General features: G+C 49.6%; 6 protein-coding genes across 6 annotated transcripts; 2 read left to right on the top strand and 4 right to left on the bottom strand.

Annotated features, from left to right (window-relative positions):
• Positions 1–43: 43 nt before the first annotated feature.
• On the bottom strand, positions 44–1,726 carry LCP9604111_7865 (cytochrome P450; the record flags this gene model as incomplete). Its single annotated transcript, XM_039075944.1, has 5 exons — positions 44–218; positions 269–435; positions 484–591; positions 647–1,482; positions 1,537–1,726. The coding sequence occupies 5 exons, from the start codon at positions 1,724–1,726 to the stop codon at positions 44–46; spliced, it is 1,476 nt and encodes a 491-aa protein (XP_038926044.1).
• A 947-nt stretch (positions 1,727–2,673) lies between these two features.
• LCP9604111_7864 (transcriptional regulator family TF) lies at positions 2,674–4,812 on the bottom strand (the record flags this gene model as incomplete). The annotated part of the gene is made up of 4 exons (XM_039075943.1): positions 2,674–3,697; positions 3,749–4,380; positions 4,431–4,620; positions 4,667–4,812. The coding sequence occupies 4 exons, from the start codon at positions 4,810–4,812 to the stop codon at positions 2,674–2,676; spliced, it is 1,992 nt and encodes a 663-aa protein (XP_038926043.1).
• Positions 4,813–5,091: 279 nt separating this feature from the next.
• Positions 5,092–6,924, bottom strand: LCP9604111_7863 (uncharacterized protein; the record flags this gene model as incomplete). The annotated part of the gene is made up of 4 exons (XM_039075942.1): positions 5,092–5,418; positions 5,477–6,198; positions 6,246–6,800; positions 6,849–6,924. The coding sequence occupies 4 exons, from the start codon at positions 6,922–6,924 to the stop codon at positions 5,092–5,094; spliced, it is 1,680 nt and encodes a 559-aa protein (XP_038926042.1).
• Positions 6,925–7,269: 345 nt separating this feature from the next.
• LCP9604111_7862 (uncharacterized protein) lies at positions 7,270–9,234 on the top strand (the record flags this gene model as incomplete). Its single annotated transcript, XM_039075941.1, has 1 exon — positions 7,270–9,234. The coding sequence occupies one exon, from the start codon at positions 7,270–7,272 to the stop codon at positions 9,232–9,234; it is 1,965 nt and encodes a 654-aa protein (XP_038926041.1).
• A 1,112-nt stretch (positions 9,235–10,346) lies between these two features.
• On the top strand, positions 10,347–13,116 carry LCP9604111_7861 (bifunctional terpene synthase/polyprenyl synthetase family protein; the record flags this gene model as incomplete). Its single annotated transcript, XM_039075940.1, has 11 exons — positions 10,347–10,638; positions 10,687–10,718; positions 10,771–11,036; positions 11,085–11,629; positions 11,692–11,753; positions 11,819–11,973; positions 12,027–12,187; positions 12,239–12,340; positions 12,393–12,453; positions 12,506–12,590; positions 12,649–13,116. The coding sequence occupies 11 exons, from the start codon at positions 10,347–10,349 to the stop codon at positions 13,114–13,116; spliced, it is 2,229 nt and encodes a 742-aa protein (XP_038926040.1).
• Positions 13,117–13,428: 312 nt separating this feature from the next.
• On the bottom strand, positions 13,429–14,250 carry LCP9604111_7860 (uncharacterized protein; the record flags this gene model as incomplete). The annotated part of the gene is made up of 2 exons (XM_039075939.1): positions 13,429–13,779; positions 13,840–14,250. 2 exons carry the CDS (start codon positions 14,248–14,250, stop codon positions 13,429–13,431), a joined length of 762 nt encoding a protein of 253 aa, XP_038926039.1.
• Positions 14,251–14,643: the final 393 nt, after the last annotated feature.

Here is a 14,643-nt window from a genome sequence, read left to right as displayed (position 1 = left end):
CTCTCGATATATATACGAAAGAGTATATGTCAAACGATACAAACTACGGGTCACGAACCCGTGTAATACTAACTCTTAATCCTTCACCTCTTTCTTTTGGAACGCCAAAGCCATACTCCCGATGCGTGACGATGTTATCTGCCGTCACCCCATATAGATCCATATCGAATCTCCGCACCAGCGTGGAAATGACCAGGTACAACTCTGCCAAAGCCAAACTAGATCACTGGTAAGTTTGAGAATCCAGGAGGAAGTGAGTTTATCTTACTGGTTACCCATGCATTGCCTAGAGCCCTTGCTGAAGGTGACAATCATATGCTCCAGGCGTTGGCCGGCCGCTTCAGCCCGGATCCAGCGCTCAGGGTCAAAGGCAAGCGGATTAGGGAACAGGTCCGAATTTGTGTGAACAAAATGAGACGATGTGCTCATCAGGGACTTTGAGGCGCGTTAGTGTTGTTCATCTCGGAGAATATATGAGCTTACGTTTGGTGGAATTGTCCATTGCTTGTATACCAAGGCTTCATCGGGTGCACGCCGGGGAAGGCGAGTTATGACGCCGGAGAGCCGAAGTCCCTCATTTATCGTTCCTCTCTGAACAAATTTCATTGATTAGTCTCGCCTTGGCATACCATATTGCATTGCTCACCATGTAGGGCAGTTTTTCAAGGTCGGCCCATGTGCTAGATGGGTATTGCTCGAGCTCCTCGCGGAGCTTGAGAAGTAATGCCTTCTCATTGAGCAAGTGGAACATGACAATCTTCAATGTTCCTGTTGTAGTCTCCGTGCCTCCACCAATCAACGAAAAGCCTTCGTCCTGCAACCGATCCAATGTTCTTTCCTGCACAGGCAAGGATGGGTCACAGAGAGCACCGAACATTGTTGCTTGACCATCCACTTTACCTCCATTTTGGAGTGCGACGTCGGCTTGAGCACGAACCAGTTTCTGTAGTCGCAAAATGTTGGCTGCATGGAACCAAAGCTTCTCAAGCACCTTATCAGGGATGAACTTTGAAAGATCCAAAAGGAAAGGGAAGAACTTCAACACATGAACTACAGACGCAAGACTTAATATGGAGTCCGCAACTTCATTATTGAAATTGACATCGTCCAAGTAGTCAAGACTCACACCATGCGCGTACTCCGAGATAATATCCGCAGTCAGAGCCGAAGACGCAGCATCCAGCTTTACAACTGTGCCTTGATCACAGGCCATGCTCAGCCGCTTGACAAGCTTTTGCACCTTGCCCTGGATCATGTCTTCTAAGCCTGCGATTGACTTTTTGGAGAAATAGCTGTTCAGGATAGCTCGACGCGAACTGTGCAGGCCATGATCAACAGTCGCGAACATGGAAGTTGGTTGGCCTGCTAGTCGCACAAGTCTTGGGTCTTTGTCCCGCCTCCTGGTAGGGCCTGCATAGATTTCCGTATAGAAGTTTGGATCTGCCACATGAAGCTCGTGGGGAGTAATGCGCACAATAGGACCTCGAAAATGTTTAGTATTGACATATGATCCAGTGTCTCGAATAATGTTCTTACCATATTTCTCATGCATTCTCTCTATCTCCCACAAATACCGGCCACCCAGGACCACATTGTAATAAAATTCATAAAGACTTGTTAGGGCAGCTAGTTTCGGCCCCGGGAACTTGCTGAGAGGATGGAAATATAGTCGATAGATCACCACCCCAAAAATGAAGGAAAAGAAGCCAAACCACAGTAATAGCATGGCGATGATGTGATCGATGCTGAAAATTGAGCGGCTAAAGTTTGAGAGACAATTCACCTACCACAAGGGATTATGATTGTATAAATCCGAATTGAGAATGTTGACCAATTGCTCTAGCTGGGATTGGATGCCGAGTACGGAGCACTCCGTAGAAGAGCTAACGATTGCTACGTGGCATACTTCCGAATCCCCACTGGAAGTTTAGCCACAGAATTGTAATTTTGTTCGGATCCCAAGTCAATGTGCCCCGGCGCTACTTTTGTGCAAGGATTCGAACGGCTTGCGCGACCGCGATGTGGGTATCCGTGGTGACAGGGGTCTGCCGTGAGGATTCCATGTGAAAAATATTAATATATCTCTGAAACAGCCGGAACATTGCATATCGCAGCGTACAACTCTTGTAGGAGCTTCAATTCAGATTCGGAAAATGCTTGTGAGGCTCCTGGGCATGTTTAGTTAGTATCGAGGGTGACCACGTAGACCAATGGGATACTACACAATCGTATCGGATTGGCATCGGGCCGACGATAATAATTCGACAAGTTTTGTTCTATACAAACTCGTCGAGATGCATACACTAAGGCAGGTTGTGCATGTTTTGGGCCCTCCTAAGAAAACCTTCCGTTTTCCATTTTAGGCTCATCTCTTGCCGCTTTTTGTCAGCGGGTAGAACTGAGCACGCACCGGCTGACGTAATCACACACGGGTCCAGGGCTAGATCGTCTTGGAATTGGTAGGCCTTTCAACCTCGGAAACAGTTGAACGTTGCCCGTTATGTAGATATCATAAATTAACAAGGTACACATCAATATGCAAATGCCCAGATGTAGCCTCGCGGTAGGACCCACCGCACTAAAAATGTAGAGATCGTTGAAGTCCGCTGTCCGTGATGAGTGTTGTACACAGGCCTGCATTCCATGCTATTACCGTTATATGACAGGTATTGGCTAGAACAAAGACGCAAGCGATTGGTATAGAGAGATGGAGTTGAGTATTTCCGGCTCGCTTTCATCCGGCGTCAAGTCCAACTCCGCCCATATGCCTGGCCCATGCACTGCATCTGGCTGCATTGCATGCTGCGCATCACTCGCCCCGCAGCTGTCCGCCGACCATGTGACTGAGTCTGATACAACATCGCGTAGATCTTCCGCTGGTTTGCCCGCCCTGGAGACTAGCTCCTTGACTTCCTCGGCCGAGATAAGATGCATGGCTTCCATCAGGATATCGACACTTTGTCGGGATAAAGGACTGCCCGAACCTGCCACTTCCAGAGATTTAATGAGACGGGCCAGTCCTTGCTTGCATTCAGACAGTCGTGGGGAGGACAGTTCAGATAAGGCCAGCATCGCCAGTACCACACCCGCTGTGAAGCACTGGAAACAGAGTTGAACGGCAGAGGTGGTGTTCCCAAGAATAGATAAAATATTTTGCCACCGACAGATGCTCGACATGCGCAAGGCAGAAGTGAATAATTGGTCACGGATCGTGGTATCGGATCTATCTTGCGATTCGATCGGGCCATCGTGTAATCGGACACTGAGGTATTTCCTACTGAGAAGGAAAGGGCGAAACAATATCAGGTGTTTGTAGTCATAAGACACCTGTAGCGTTAGTGCCTGCAGGGAAAAAACACGCCGAGCAGGGTCATCGATCATGCTCTGATCCTCCGAAAAGCTGCCAAGCTTGAGCTCTCGTGGGACGGTCTTTTCCCAATCCAGGAGACGGGCATAGGTGCGCTTGATATGAGGTAAACGTATACTATGCGCCGTTGGATCGGCAATCGAGTACAGCTGTGCTTTGTAGCGGTTGTACGAGAATATCGTCACAGGCTTGAACGTGCCGTCTTCTCGTACCTCGTATGATCCGATCCCCGGGCAGGTGGCCATCGTATCATCTAGATCTTTTGGCTCGCAAACGTTGAACTGTACGGTTGGGAGGACTGATGGTTTCCCGTACGCTTGTGCGATATATCTGGAACGTGTTAGGTTGCTTCGTATGTGTACAAATAGTTGCTCAACTCACACATCGACCATGTAGATGGACCACCAAACTCGTCGGCGCACCTGTATTTCAATGAAATCTAGTGGTTCCCACGTGGCCTCGTCATGAAGGCTCATCGCCTGCGCCGCTCGCGATCCCAGTCCTGACATGGTAAAGGAGAGCTGCGTCTTGCGTTCTAAAAGGTACTCAATGGACATGAGAACGGCACAGGCGATTGATTCTAGCGTGGCTTCTTTTAGAATCCAGAATATATGATCCTCCACAGCCTTGATCCACGTTGCCTTGCACTGCTGAAGATTAAACTGTGAGTCCAGGGAATGTAGGGTATCGTGATTAGAAAACCGGGCTCCAAGAATTAAGACAGCTAGCAATAACAATAAAAATGACTTCTCACAGGGGAGAATACCCTCAGTCCGAAGGATGGTGACCAGACGTGCGCGAAAGCTGGGCTCATGAAACATGGAAAGGTACCAGTGATTCGCTTGGAGATATGCGTCTAATAATGCCAGAGTAACGGGTGTCGACGGGAGCTGCATCCCAATTATGTCGAAAATTGGTATTCTCGATCCTTGAACTTGAGGCAGCTTGTTTGCGGGGGCCCCGTCAGGAATGGCATCAGAGTCCCGCAAGGTGGTCATATGATTGCGAAAAAGCTGATGGGGTTAGAGCAGCAGAAGAAAAGCTTGACAGTACATAATCTTACCTCCTGGGCATGATGAAAGGTTGAGTGGGCTCGCTCTCGCTGGCTGGTGACCAGATCTGTAGCATGATTGCCACCGGGCCCAACATGCGTCTGTAGACCGGGGCTGGGATCGTGCGAAGGGGCCGTTTCCGTGAGCAGTGGACGATTCTCAGGCGGCTTTCTGCTTTGTGACTGAGCTCTGGTATTTTTTCTATAATTATTAGAATATATATTATGCTATGGTGCGTCCTACTCACCTTCGTCGCTTGTTTATAACATCCGTACATTCTGCATCGGAGCGAATGCACAGCTGGCAGGGTCGGGTATCATCACACTGTAAAGAGTAAGTAGAATCCGTGATGTATGACAAGAAAGGAAGACCTTGAGTTTTTGCCGTCGGCATCTTGCACAGGCAGATCGGACCCTGGAGGGCGCCATAACAGCGGAATACAAGGGTTGGATATTGGGAGGGATCTGACATCCGGTGGAGCTCGGAAGTCAAATGTTTATGTCATAGGATGCCAAGGATCTACTCCTCGTACTGGTAAAAGGTATGTATGATTGACGGTGTTATATTCAACTCTATTTGCTATTGAGTACAATATTTACTGACGGTTGTCTGAAAGTAGACAGGAATTGTCTATTGATTTGAGGTCACGTGATATACAACCTCGGCTCCGCTTCATAGCTTCGCCTTGGCTCCCATCGCAGCAGCTCGCAGCTCCTTTCGAAGGATTTTGCCAGTCGGGCTCTTGGGAATCTCAGGTACGAAGATAACACCACCCCTCAATTGCTTATGCGAGGCAAGATTATCTTTAATGAAGCTTTTGATGGCATCTTCCGTGATTTTGCTCTGATTAGCCACCACATACGCACGGGGAAGCTCATTTCCCGCCATGTTGACATCCGGAACTCCAATGACAGCGACATCCTGAATTAATGAATGCGATAGCAAAAGACCTTCCAACTCTGCTGGTGCGACTTGAAGACCCTTATACTTGATCATCTCCTGAAGTGCAACCGAAACTGTCAGAAATTACTTCAATGCTTGAGGTATAGTCGCTCACCTTCTTCCGGTCGATGATGAAGATCCTCCCATTTCGTCGCAATCCCAAGTCGCCGGTCTTGAACCATGCTCCATCGGCTGTGAAGCTCGCTCGCGTGGCTTCTTCGTTTTTCCAATACCCCTTTGTAACCATTGGACCTTGGACGATGAACTCTCCCTCCTGTCCGTCTTCGACATCATTCTCGGCCTCGTCAACGATGCGCAGCCGAATATTCGGAAGCAGAGGCGAGAGACTTCCATCAGACTCGAATTCGTCCCAGGGAGAGATGGTGACACTACCAGTTGTCTCACTAAGACCCCAAGTTTGTGAAACGGGACATCCCAGTGTCTTGGTTGCTCGCACGACCAAATCCGGTCCCATGGGCGCCGCACCAGATACCGCATGGATCATATGCTTAAATTGATCATTCACCAATGGGCTTTGTACCAGTAACTGGTAGATTGGTGGGACGGTAAAGAGGAACGTGGGACGATATGTCGCACAGTTCCAGAGAAAGCTTTTCGGCTCAAACTTGGACATCCAGTACACTGTTCCGCCGCATAGCACCGGTTGCAGGAAATAGCCCTGGCAGCCGGCGATGTGCGCTGCCGGGAGGTGTGCGACTGTCCGGTATTCTGGTGTGAAGTCTGGGGTTTGAGCTTTTTGTCTGGATATGTAATCGCGGTAGGCGTAGAGGTTCACGACGGCAGCGGACACCAGATTCTCATGTGTAATTTCAACGCCTGGGTCTTGATTAGTTATGAACCACAAAAGGAGCGACGCAACTAACCCTTAGGCTCGCCAGTTGTTCCGCTGCTGTAAATCAGACAGGCGGCCCTATCATGCAGGATCTGTTGATCAGAAATCACCTCCCAAGCCAGCTGTCCGGTGGACTCATGGAGCAGTTCCTTCCCGTGTCCATCTCGAAGACTTCTCTGTCCACGTGAACTATCTAGAACCAACACCCTATCCAGTGGGATTCCACATTCAGCGGCAGCTTTGAAGGAAACTTTGATGCAGTCCTTGCTAGTAACAATGAGTCGAGATTCTCCGTGTTTCACCTGTCGTGCCAGCTCTCCGGCCGTGAAGCTCGAGCTAGCCGCACTGTACACCCCGCCCGCGGCAATCACGCCGTAGAAAAGCGAGGGGAGAAGAACTTGTCCGGTCGAGATGCAACAAACGGTATCGATCCCTGGACCTTGGGCGCCAATCGCAAACTTCTCGCGCAGAATGTGGGCGATTCGCATGGTGTACTCGCGGCATTGTGACTTGGTGATACTGTTGCTGCTGTCTGCACCTTCCACATGGAGGATGGTATCATCTTTTGCTAGTACGTCGGGGTGGTCTATTCATAATTAGAGACTGTATGTCTCGATTAATGTAGAATTCTCACCAAAGACGAGGGACAGTAGGTCTGTATTGGGTATAGTATAGTCCTTCACAGGGTTGTAGATAGTGCAAGAAGACATGGTTGCGAATTGAGGAATTGGAAGTAAATATCTTGCACATGCATATGAAGACAATGATTTACTTTATGTTCTACGTGGAACTGACTCTGGAATTGCCAGCTGGGTTATATCCGGTGGAATAGATATGGTATACTCAAGTTGTGGGGACAGAGCTCCTCGCTCACCAATAGGATTCAAGGTACATCCGGTGGAAGTCAGATATCCGGTGGAACTAGGATATCAAAAACGAGTCCCACATGGGGAACCTCGGTACTGATGGACGCTATCCGGTGCTTATATAGCGTGCACCCAAGCCGTAAACCGATACCCCAACTTTATTTCCCCGCAAATACAAATTGAACAAGCATGATGGTACACTCGACCGGCAGAAAACCTTCATCGTCTACGGATGGCTTCTTTCAGTCCATCCCCACGGTTCCTCCAGCATATACCTTCGTCAACGATGGGTCAGCAAACTCAAGCTCCCTGGCCGCTTCGGATGATATAGCCCTTGCGAGAATTCTCAATCTCTACCTGCCGCGGGAATCCCCTGTTGGCGTCTCAGTCCACAACCTATCGCGTCGTGCACTGGATCCGGCTATCCTGAACTTGGCCACCGATGCCGAGGTGAATCAGCCCATCATCCGACCACTTAGTACCTTCGGCATCCAGAATCGTGTCGACCCGTTAATCACCGGAGAAGGGTGGAGAAAGCTGACAGCCATCGCACAAGAGGAGGGCTTGGTTGCAGTCGCCTACAAGAAGAGCAATGAACAATGGAATCGACGCGTGCAACAGTTCGCAATGAACCATGTCTGGTCACCCAGTGCTGCGATGACGGGGTGTCCTGGCTCGATGACGGACGGAGCGGCTAAATTGTTGGCGGCACGGCTGGACGACGTGGACGGTGATCAGCCCGGCCGCCGCGCGGTCTTGCAAGAAGCATACAGACGTCTTGTATCAGATATTCCCGGTGAGGCCTGGACAACAGGACAATGGATGACGGAGAGAACGGGCGGCAGTGATGTTCGGGAAACGGAGACGCTGGCGTGGCGGTTGACGGCAGAAGAGATCTCACGAGATGCCGAACAGGGACGAGATGTGGATGCTCATGGGTTGCAGTTGGGCCCGTGGCGCATCGACGGATTCAAGTGGTTCAGCAGCGCCACTGACTCCGACATGGCCATGCTGCTTGCGCAGACCGAGAAGGGTCTCAGCCTCTTCCTTGCACCCATGCGGCGCCGCTCCGGAAAGAACAGTGACGCGAGCGAGCTGAACGGCATTCGTATCCAGCGTTTGAAGAGCAAGCTGGGCACCAAGTCCCTACCCACAGCGGAGTTGGAATTGAAGGGGGTCCGTGGTTGGCTGGTGGGAGAGGAAGGTAGGGGAGTCAATGCCATCTCGACCGTTCTTAACATCACCCGACTCTACTGCGCAGGTGTATCAGCAGCTGGTTGGGGCCGCGGACTATCCATTTGCCGGGCGTACACTCGTGTCCGCAAGACGCGTGGAGCGCTTTTGCAGGATAATGTGCAGCACGTGCGGTGGATGGCGGACGAGACAGTCAATTACTCTGCGGCAATGCATTTGGCATTCTTCGGGGTCGCACTGCAGGGTACCATGGAGCAGAATTGGGACTCCATGGTCAGCAGTACCAAAGCTGCTGGACTTATCCCGCAGGATCCTGTCAAGGCTGCCACTCTCCTGCGTCTGATAACACCCGCATTGAAGGCCACTGTTAGTGTGAACGCGGTTCATGGACTTCGGGCCTGCATGGAATGCCTGGGCGGGGTTGGGTACTGCGAAAATAATGAAGATGGCGGTATTCTGAACATCGCCAAGATTTTCCGAGATACCACTGTCAATGCCATCTGGGAGGGCACAGTCAGTGTTATGGCGGAGGATGTTATTCGAGTTCTTACCGACAAACGCTTGCAGGGTAAGAAGTCGGCAGGCTCAGTTTTGGTTGAATGGACAAAGGATATTTTGAAGGGCTGCCAATCGGGGTTCGCCGAGGAATGCGTTACTGTGGAAGGAAGACTAAACGCTCTGCTCGAAATTACACAGAGTACTAACAGGGACGAACTCCTGTGGCGCGACAGGGAGATCCTGCAACATATTGCTGCCATAGTGTCCTCATGTTTGGTCCTTTACGATGCATCATCCGATGGCGATGAGCGTGCGACACAGATAGCATCTAGGTGGGTGCGCTCACAAGCACTTGCAGGTACTAAAGATGCCTTGAAGTCCTCTTGGCAGCACGAGTCTGCCATTGATCGATTGATCTTTTTGGGCGAATCCACGTCGGTCTCCCGCTCGGCGAAGATTTGATTACTATTGATAATTCATCGAATCATGAACTGGCCTTTTGACTTGTCTATATCGAACAGAATGATGACCTTTGTACGGAGTACTCCGTCCTCCGTAAATCGATATCTAGACGCTAATCCCTTCTTGGTATAGTCTAAATCACTAAGCATCTCATTCCCACGTGACTGACCCCTCGTGCTGACATCTCCTCTACCTCGGGAACTCGTAAAAGCAGCGACAGCTCAGATAGGAAACCCTGAGGAAGATCTTGTCTAGACGCAGATGTACTTTTTACTGCTCCATACTCCATCTGGGCTACTAAGGGAATCTTTCAATCTTCCCGACTCTCATCTCCACCATCTCCACATTTCCCGCCATGTAACTCGCCAAATTAGAGCGTACAAGCGCCGGCCAAGGCGTGGCTCATGGCGTCGGCCGTTTCGCAAAGGTCCCTCCGATCCTGCCGGTTGTAAATAGCCCAGATAACGAGCAAAAGACTCCACGATGCACTAACGTGCTTGTTTCTTATTGGTGCGACCCGTTTGCACGAAGTGCACTAAAAGTAACGGCCCCCAACCGAGATTATGATTTTCAATGCTCCTTTCGCTGTGGATATCCCGCTTGGCATAACCCCCATGGCGTGCTGTCCTTGATAGTAACAAGTTAGATTCGCACTCAAATAGGCAAGAGTAGACGTAAAAGGTACATGATCGTCACTCGAATTTGTGCGCGAGTCAATTGCTCAGTTTCTATCGAGATAGGAGCCTCGGATGAAAACGTGCTTTAGATTTACTTCTAGTGGAGATCATAGTTGGTTCTTGTCTCACTCATGTTGTATGTGTCAAGGCGGAGCCAATTGGTGTCATTGGCTGCTAGACACGTTGATTATTGTGGGACTTGTCCGGTGCAAAGTGGTAGCCTCCCTTGCGCGTACTTCGTATATCGTACGGTAGAAACGAATGAACCGGCATCGGAAGAGGACGTTTATAGTGCCGGGCTAAACTAGCGCACCTGTCTTAGCAAGGGTGGTTTACTTTTTCTAATTCGATTATTTATACCACCCGGGCCCCCTCGGCTGTTGCATGTGCATCGTGCAGCTCGGTATTTTCTCGAATCACAAAGCAACATTGAACATGGGCGAAACAATAGCCGACGTGTATGCGGAGAGCATTGATCCCGAGATCTACGCCAATAATCCGGCATACTCCTCTCTCTTTACCCCATATATTCACAAACAAACGATAATTGCCGATCATGTTTCAGTACAATGCCACATAGACCTCAATGGAATTGACGCCGTTGGGTCGAAGTTTGGCAATCTCAATGCACACGCGGGTAATTTTACCTCACTGTGTGCGCCTAACTGCCTACCCGAAAGACTTGCGCTTGTCGCTTACACTGTGGAATATGCATTCCTTCATGATGGTACGTGGGAATAAATCACTCTATATGCCGCAACTAACATCGAGTTAGATGAAACCGATAATGCCGCTGATCAAGAAGCTGTATGATAAATCATTCTATGTATGCGGATCAAGAAACTGACGCGCGATTTAGTTGTTGCTCGAAAACAAAATGCTTCACCAGGCTATTAATCAGAGCAGTATGACTTCTGTATCGAACAGGGTTTCAGCTAAAGCACAACGCAAATCCGAGGTCCAGGCCAAGATTGCGGCCGAGTACCTGCGTTTGGATCCCGTGTTCGGCGAATTTTTCCTTAAAGCGTGGCAAACATTCACTGCCTCGGTACAGGACGTGAGGAGTCTTGAATTTCCCAGTCTGGATGACTACCTGGAGTTCAGAATTGTTGATGCAGCAGCAGAGTATGTCACCCCATTCCGAAGTTGAGAACTCAATCTGATTATTCCAAGCTGGACACTTTATAATTTCCGATGGGGATCAGGCATCACACTCACCCCCGAGGAAGAAAAAATCGCTGATCCTATGAGCTACGTCGCATATGCGGAATTATGCCTGGTAAATGACTTGTTCTCTTGGGACAAGGAATACGACGCTCATGTGAAAAGCAATGGCGAGGTGCCATTAGTCAATGCGGTACATATTGTCGCAGTTACACAAGGCCTGACGCACTGCGCAGCAAAGGCAGTTGTCCAAGCGGAGATCCGAGCCCACGAAGAGCGATTTTGTTACTTGAAGGAACAGTACAAGGCGACGGCTAGTCCATCAGATTCAATCCTCAGCTGGCTGAAACTGCTCGAGCATTCAATGGCTGGAAACTGGGTTTGGAGTCTGTGTGTTCCTCGTTACTTCAAGGTTGAACGGAATCCGTATAAAGACCACCTTGAGAAGTTTGGCAGCGAGGCTGTGCGAGTTCTCACGCCTGAAGAGCACCTTCGTGACTCAAAACAAGAGATTAATGGTACTAAAGAGATTGAACTCCAAGAACCTAAGTCAAGTGAGTATAACACGCTATCTCAGTTGGTTTCAATCCGGCAAACGAGACTAACAATATTTCAGACAACACAGCAGAGAGTGATGTCCTGGCCAAGTACACATCTGGGTATCCCACAATCGATGAGGTAAGTTTCTATCCGCAAGAGTCGCTGGAGACAAGGAGACCTAAGTGCTAACTAGAAATCCACAGCCCGTGTTAAATCCCTACACCTACATCAACTCTCTGCCTTCTAAGAACGTGAGACAGACAATGATAGCGGCTCTGAACTCATGGTACAAGGTGCCCGTGAAGTCCCTCCTGATCATAGAGGGTGCAGTTAACTTCCTACACAACTCATCATTATTGTAACCGGGCCCATTCCAACCTGCAATTGTTTTCCTTACTGACCTCGAAATAGACTCGATGACATCCAGGATGGAAGTGTCCTCAGACGCGGAAGGCCAGTGGCGCATCAGATATTTGGCGTTGGCCAAACCATCAATACTGCGACATATCTCATGAACGAAGCCTTGTATCTCGTACAGATGCTTTCCCCGTCTGCGGTTTTAGTTTACACAGGTAGATTATCCCGGCATATTTGCTTGAGATTTCTCGAACTGACAGTGCTAGATGAAATGCGTAACCTACAGCTTGGGCAGGGACGCGATCTCCACTGGAGCTACCATACGCATGTGCCGACCCCTGCGCAGTATATCAGCATGGTTGACGGCAGTACGTATTGGCGCATCCATCTTTATACACCAATTTACTGACCATTACACAGAGACTGGTGGTTTATTCCGTCTTATTAGTCGTCTGATGAGATCCGAGGCGACGGTGAATAGGTATTTTAACGCTCATCGCACAAGAAAATAAGATCAGGCTAATATATCCTAGGGACCTTGATATAAGTCAGTTTGCGACGTTGCTTGGAAGACATTTCCAGATCCGAGATGACTACCAGAACCTTCAAAGCGACGATGTAACAAATCCCCACACTGTGTTTCTAAACACAAATCCTAACTAACATGTTGCTTTAGTACACAAAAAACAAGGGCTTCTGTGATGATCTCGACGAAGGGAAGCTATCTTTCCCAATCATCTTATCAATGCAGTCGCCAGGATTCTCCAACACAGCGTTGTCAAGCGTGTTTAAGGGATCCCAAAAGGGAGAAACCCTGTCACCTGAGATGAAACAGTACATACTGGAGGAGATCACTGCTCGGGGGGCATTCTCTCAAACGAAGGCCGTGTTGAGAAAATTGCACATCGAACTGCTACGCCTGCTTATGGAGACCGAACAGAAAGCTGGTGGTATAGAGAATTGGGCGTTGCGTCTGTTGATTATGAAGCTAGACCTCGGTGATGAAAAGAAAAAGGAGGCACACAAGAGTGACTCTGCTTGGAAGGTCAACCAGCGACGAGCGTGGAAAGGAAGCCAGAAGAATGGGCGGCCTATTGATAAGGCTTGCTTTTTGAGGGCTATGGAAGAGGCATCTCAGAAATGAGTCTCGGTCGCAAATGAATATTACCTAGAGGTGCACGAAGATAAGAAATAAATTGTACAGACGGTTTGGAATTAAATGTCTCTCTTCGTACTGTAGTCGTAACTCGGGATAACTGAAGACAGTATTTTCTACTCAAGGTATTTCTAATGTCCCTTTCTATGGAAATATGTCCACCGTGAAGCGGTTATTTCTTGGTATATATAGACGGGCAATTCAACAAAGTTTGCATGGTTGTTGGATTTGGTGTCGGAGCCTGGTGACCTGCACGAAAAGCCCATAGCAACCTAACCCCAAGTGAAAGTATGTTTCCCTTTATAGGAATTGGCCAATGATCTCCCGAGTAAGTTCCACCGTCTCGTTGATCCGATTCAGGAATGGCGCGCAATGACTGGACACCACTTCCCTGACAATCCACGCCTGCTGCGTGGAGGCCATCATGCCGAATTGCGCCTCCCTTGGCACCGCACAATCCTCAGTGGTGACGATGAACGCCAAACGCCCTCGGAACGCTTCGTCCGCCCAGGCCGGATGGGGCTGGGGCGAATTGAAAGCTAAGGTCGCATGCGGTCTGAGTCCTGCGGTCAGGGACTGGGCGAAGACCGCATCAACATCGGCAGCGAAGATTTTAATGGGGTTATCCACGACAGCAAGATTCGCGGAGGGCTGCAACATGTCAGCAAAATGCATTATATAACTATAGTGGGGACGAGGAGGTCCTCTTACCTGATCGTGTAAGACCCAGGGGGGCAGGATTCCACCCTGGGCACCGGCACAACTAATACCCTCGGGTACGATGAAAGCGCCCAGGAACAGCAGTCCAATCACACCACCTGCTTTGCCCTCTTGAGCCCGCTGCGCTTTGGCTAGCCCGGTAGCCGCGGCGGATCCAGGCATGCCGCCATAGGAATACAAAAAGAGCACAACATCTTTGCCCTGATCCTCCACGAGAGACTGGAGAATAGTCGTAATAGCATCGGTGTCGGCTTGGCAATCAGTGACCAACGGGTCCGAGGAGTCTACAGAGGGGTACCCCGCGTAGTGGACATCGTAGCCAGCGACCGTGAGAGCTTGGAGAAATGGTTCGTAGAACGTCCGAGCGGTCCAAGCACCAGGAACAAAGAGGATTGTGGTCATCGTGTGAGTGAGATATGTAACTGTTATATGCCGACGCGCAGACAATTATGTTGTACCAACTAGCGAGTATCTCGAGGATTTCTCATTTTGAACTGCAGAGGATCGCCCAACGTGCATGAATTTTCCGGTTTAATCGACCAATACCATATTGCCCAAGACCTCGACCACTCTGATTGGATCTCCAATTAGCGACAAGCATTGTGGTGTTGTTAGCATCCTCACATCCAACCCTTGCAATAGTACGCTATAAACCTCCTCGAAACACGATCTGATACATACGACCATAGGGTGTGGAAAACAGGGCTTCCCGTCCGCTCAGCCGTACTTAAGCCACACGCCGGTGAGTTAGTAGTTGGGTGGGTGACCACCAGCGAATCCTCACTGTTGTATGTT

This window comes from Penicillium roqueforti (assembly GCF_015533775.1).
Source record: "Penicillium roqueforti strain LCP96 04111 chromosome Unknown scaffold_27, whole genome shotgun sequence".
In the NCBI taxonomy this organism is placed as follows: Eukaryota; Fungi; Ascomycota; class Eurotiomycetes; order Eurotiales; family Aspergillaceae; genus Penicillium; species Penicillium roqueforti.
This window is presented reverse-complemented; position numbering and strand designations above follow the sequence as displayed.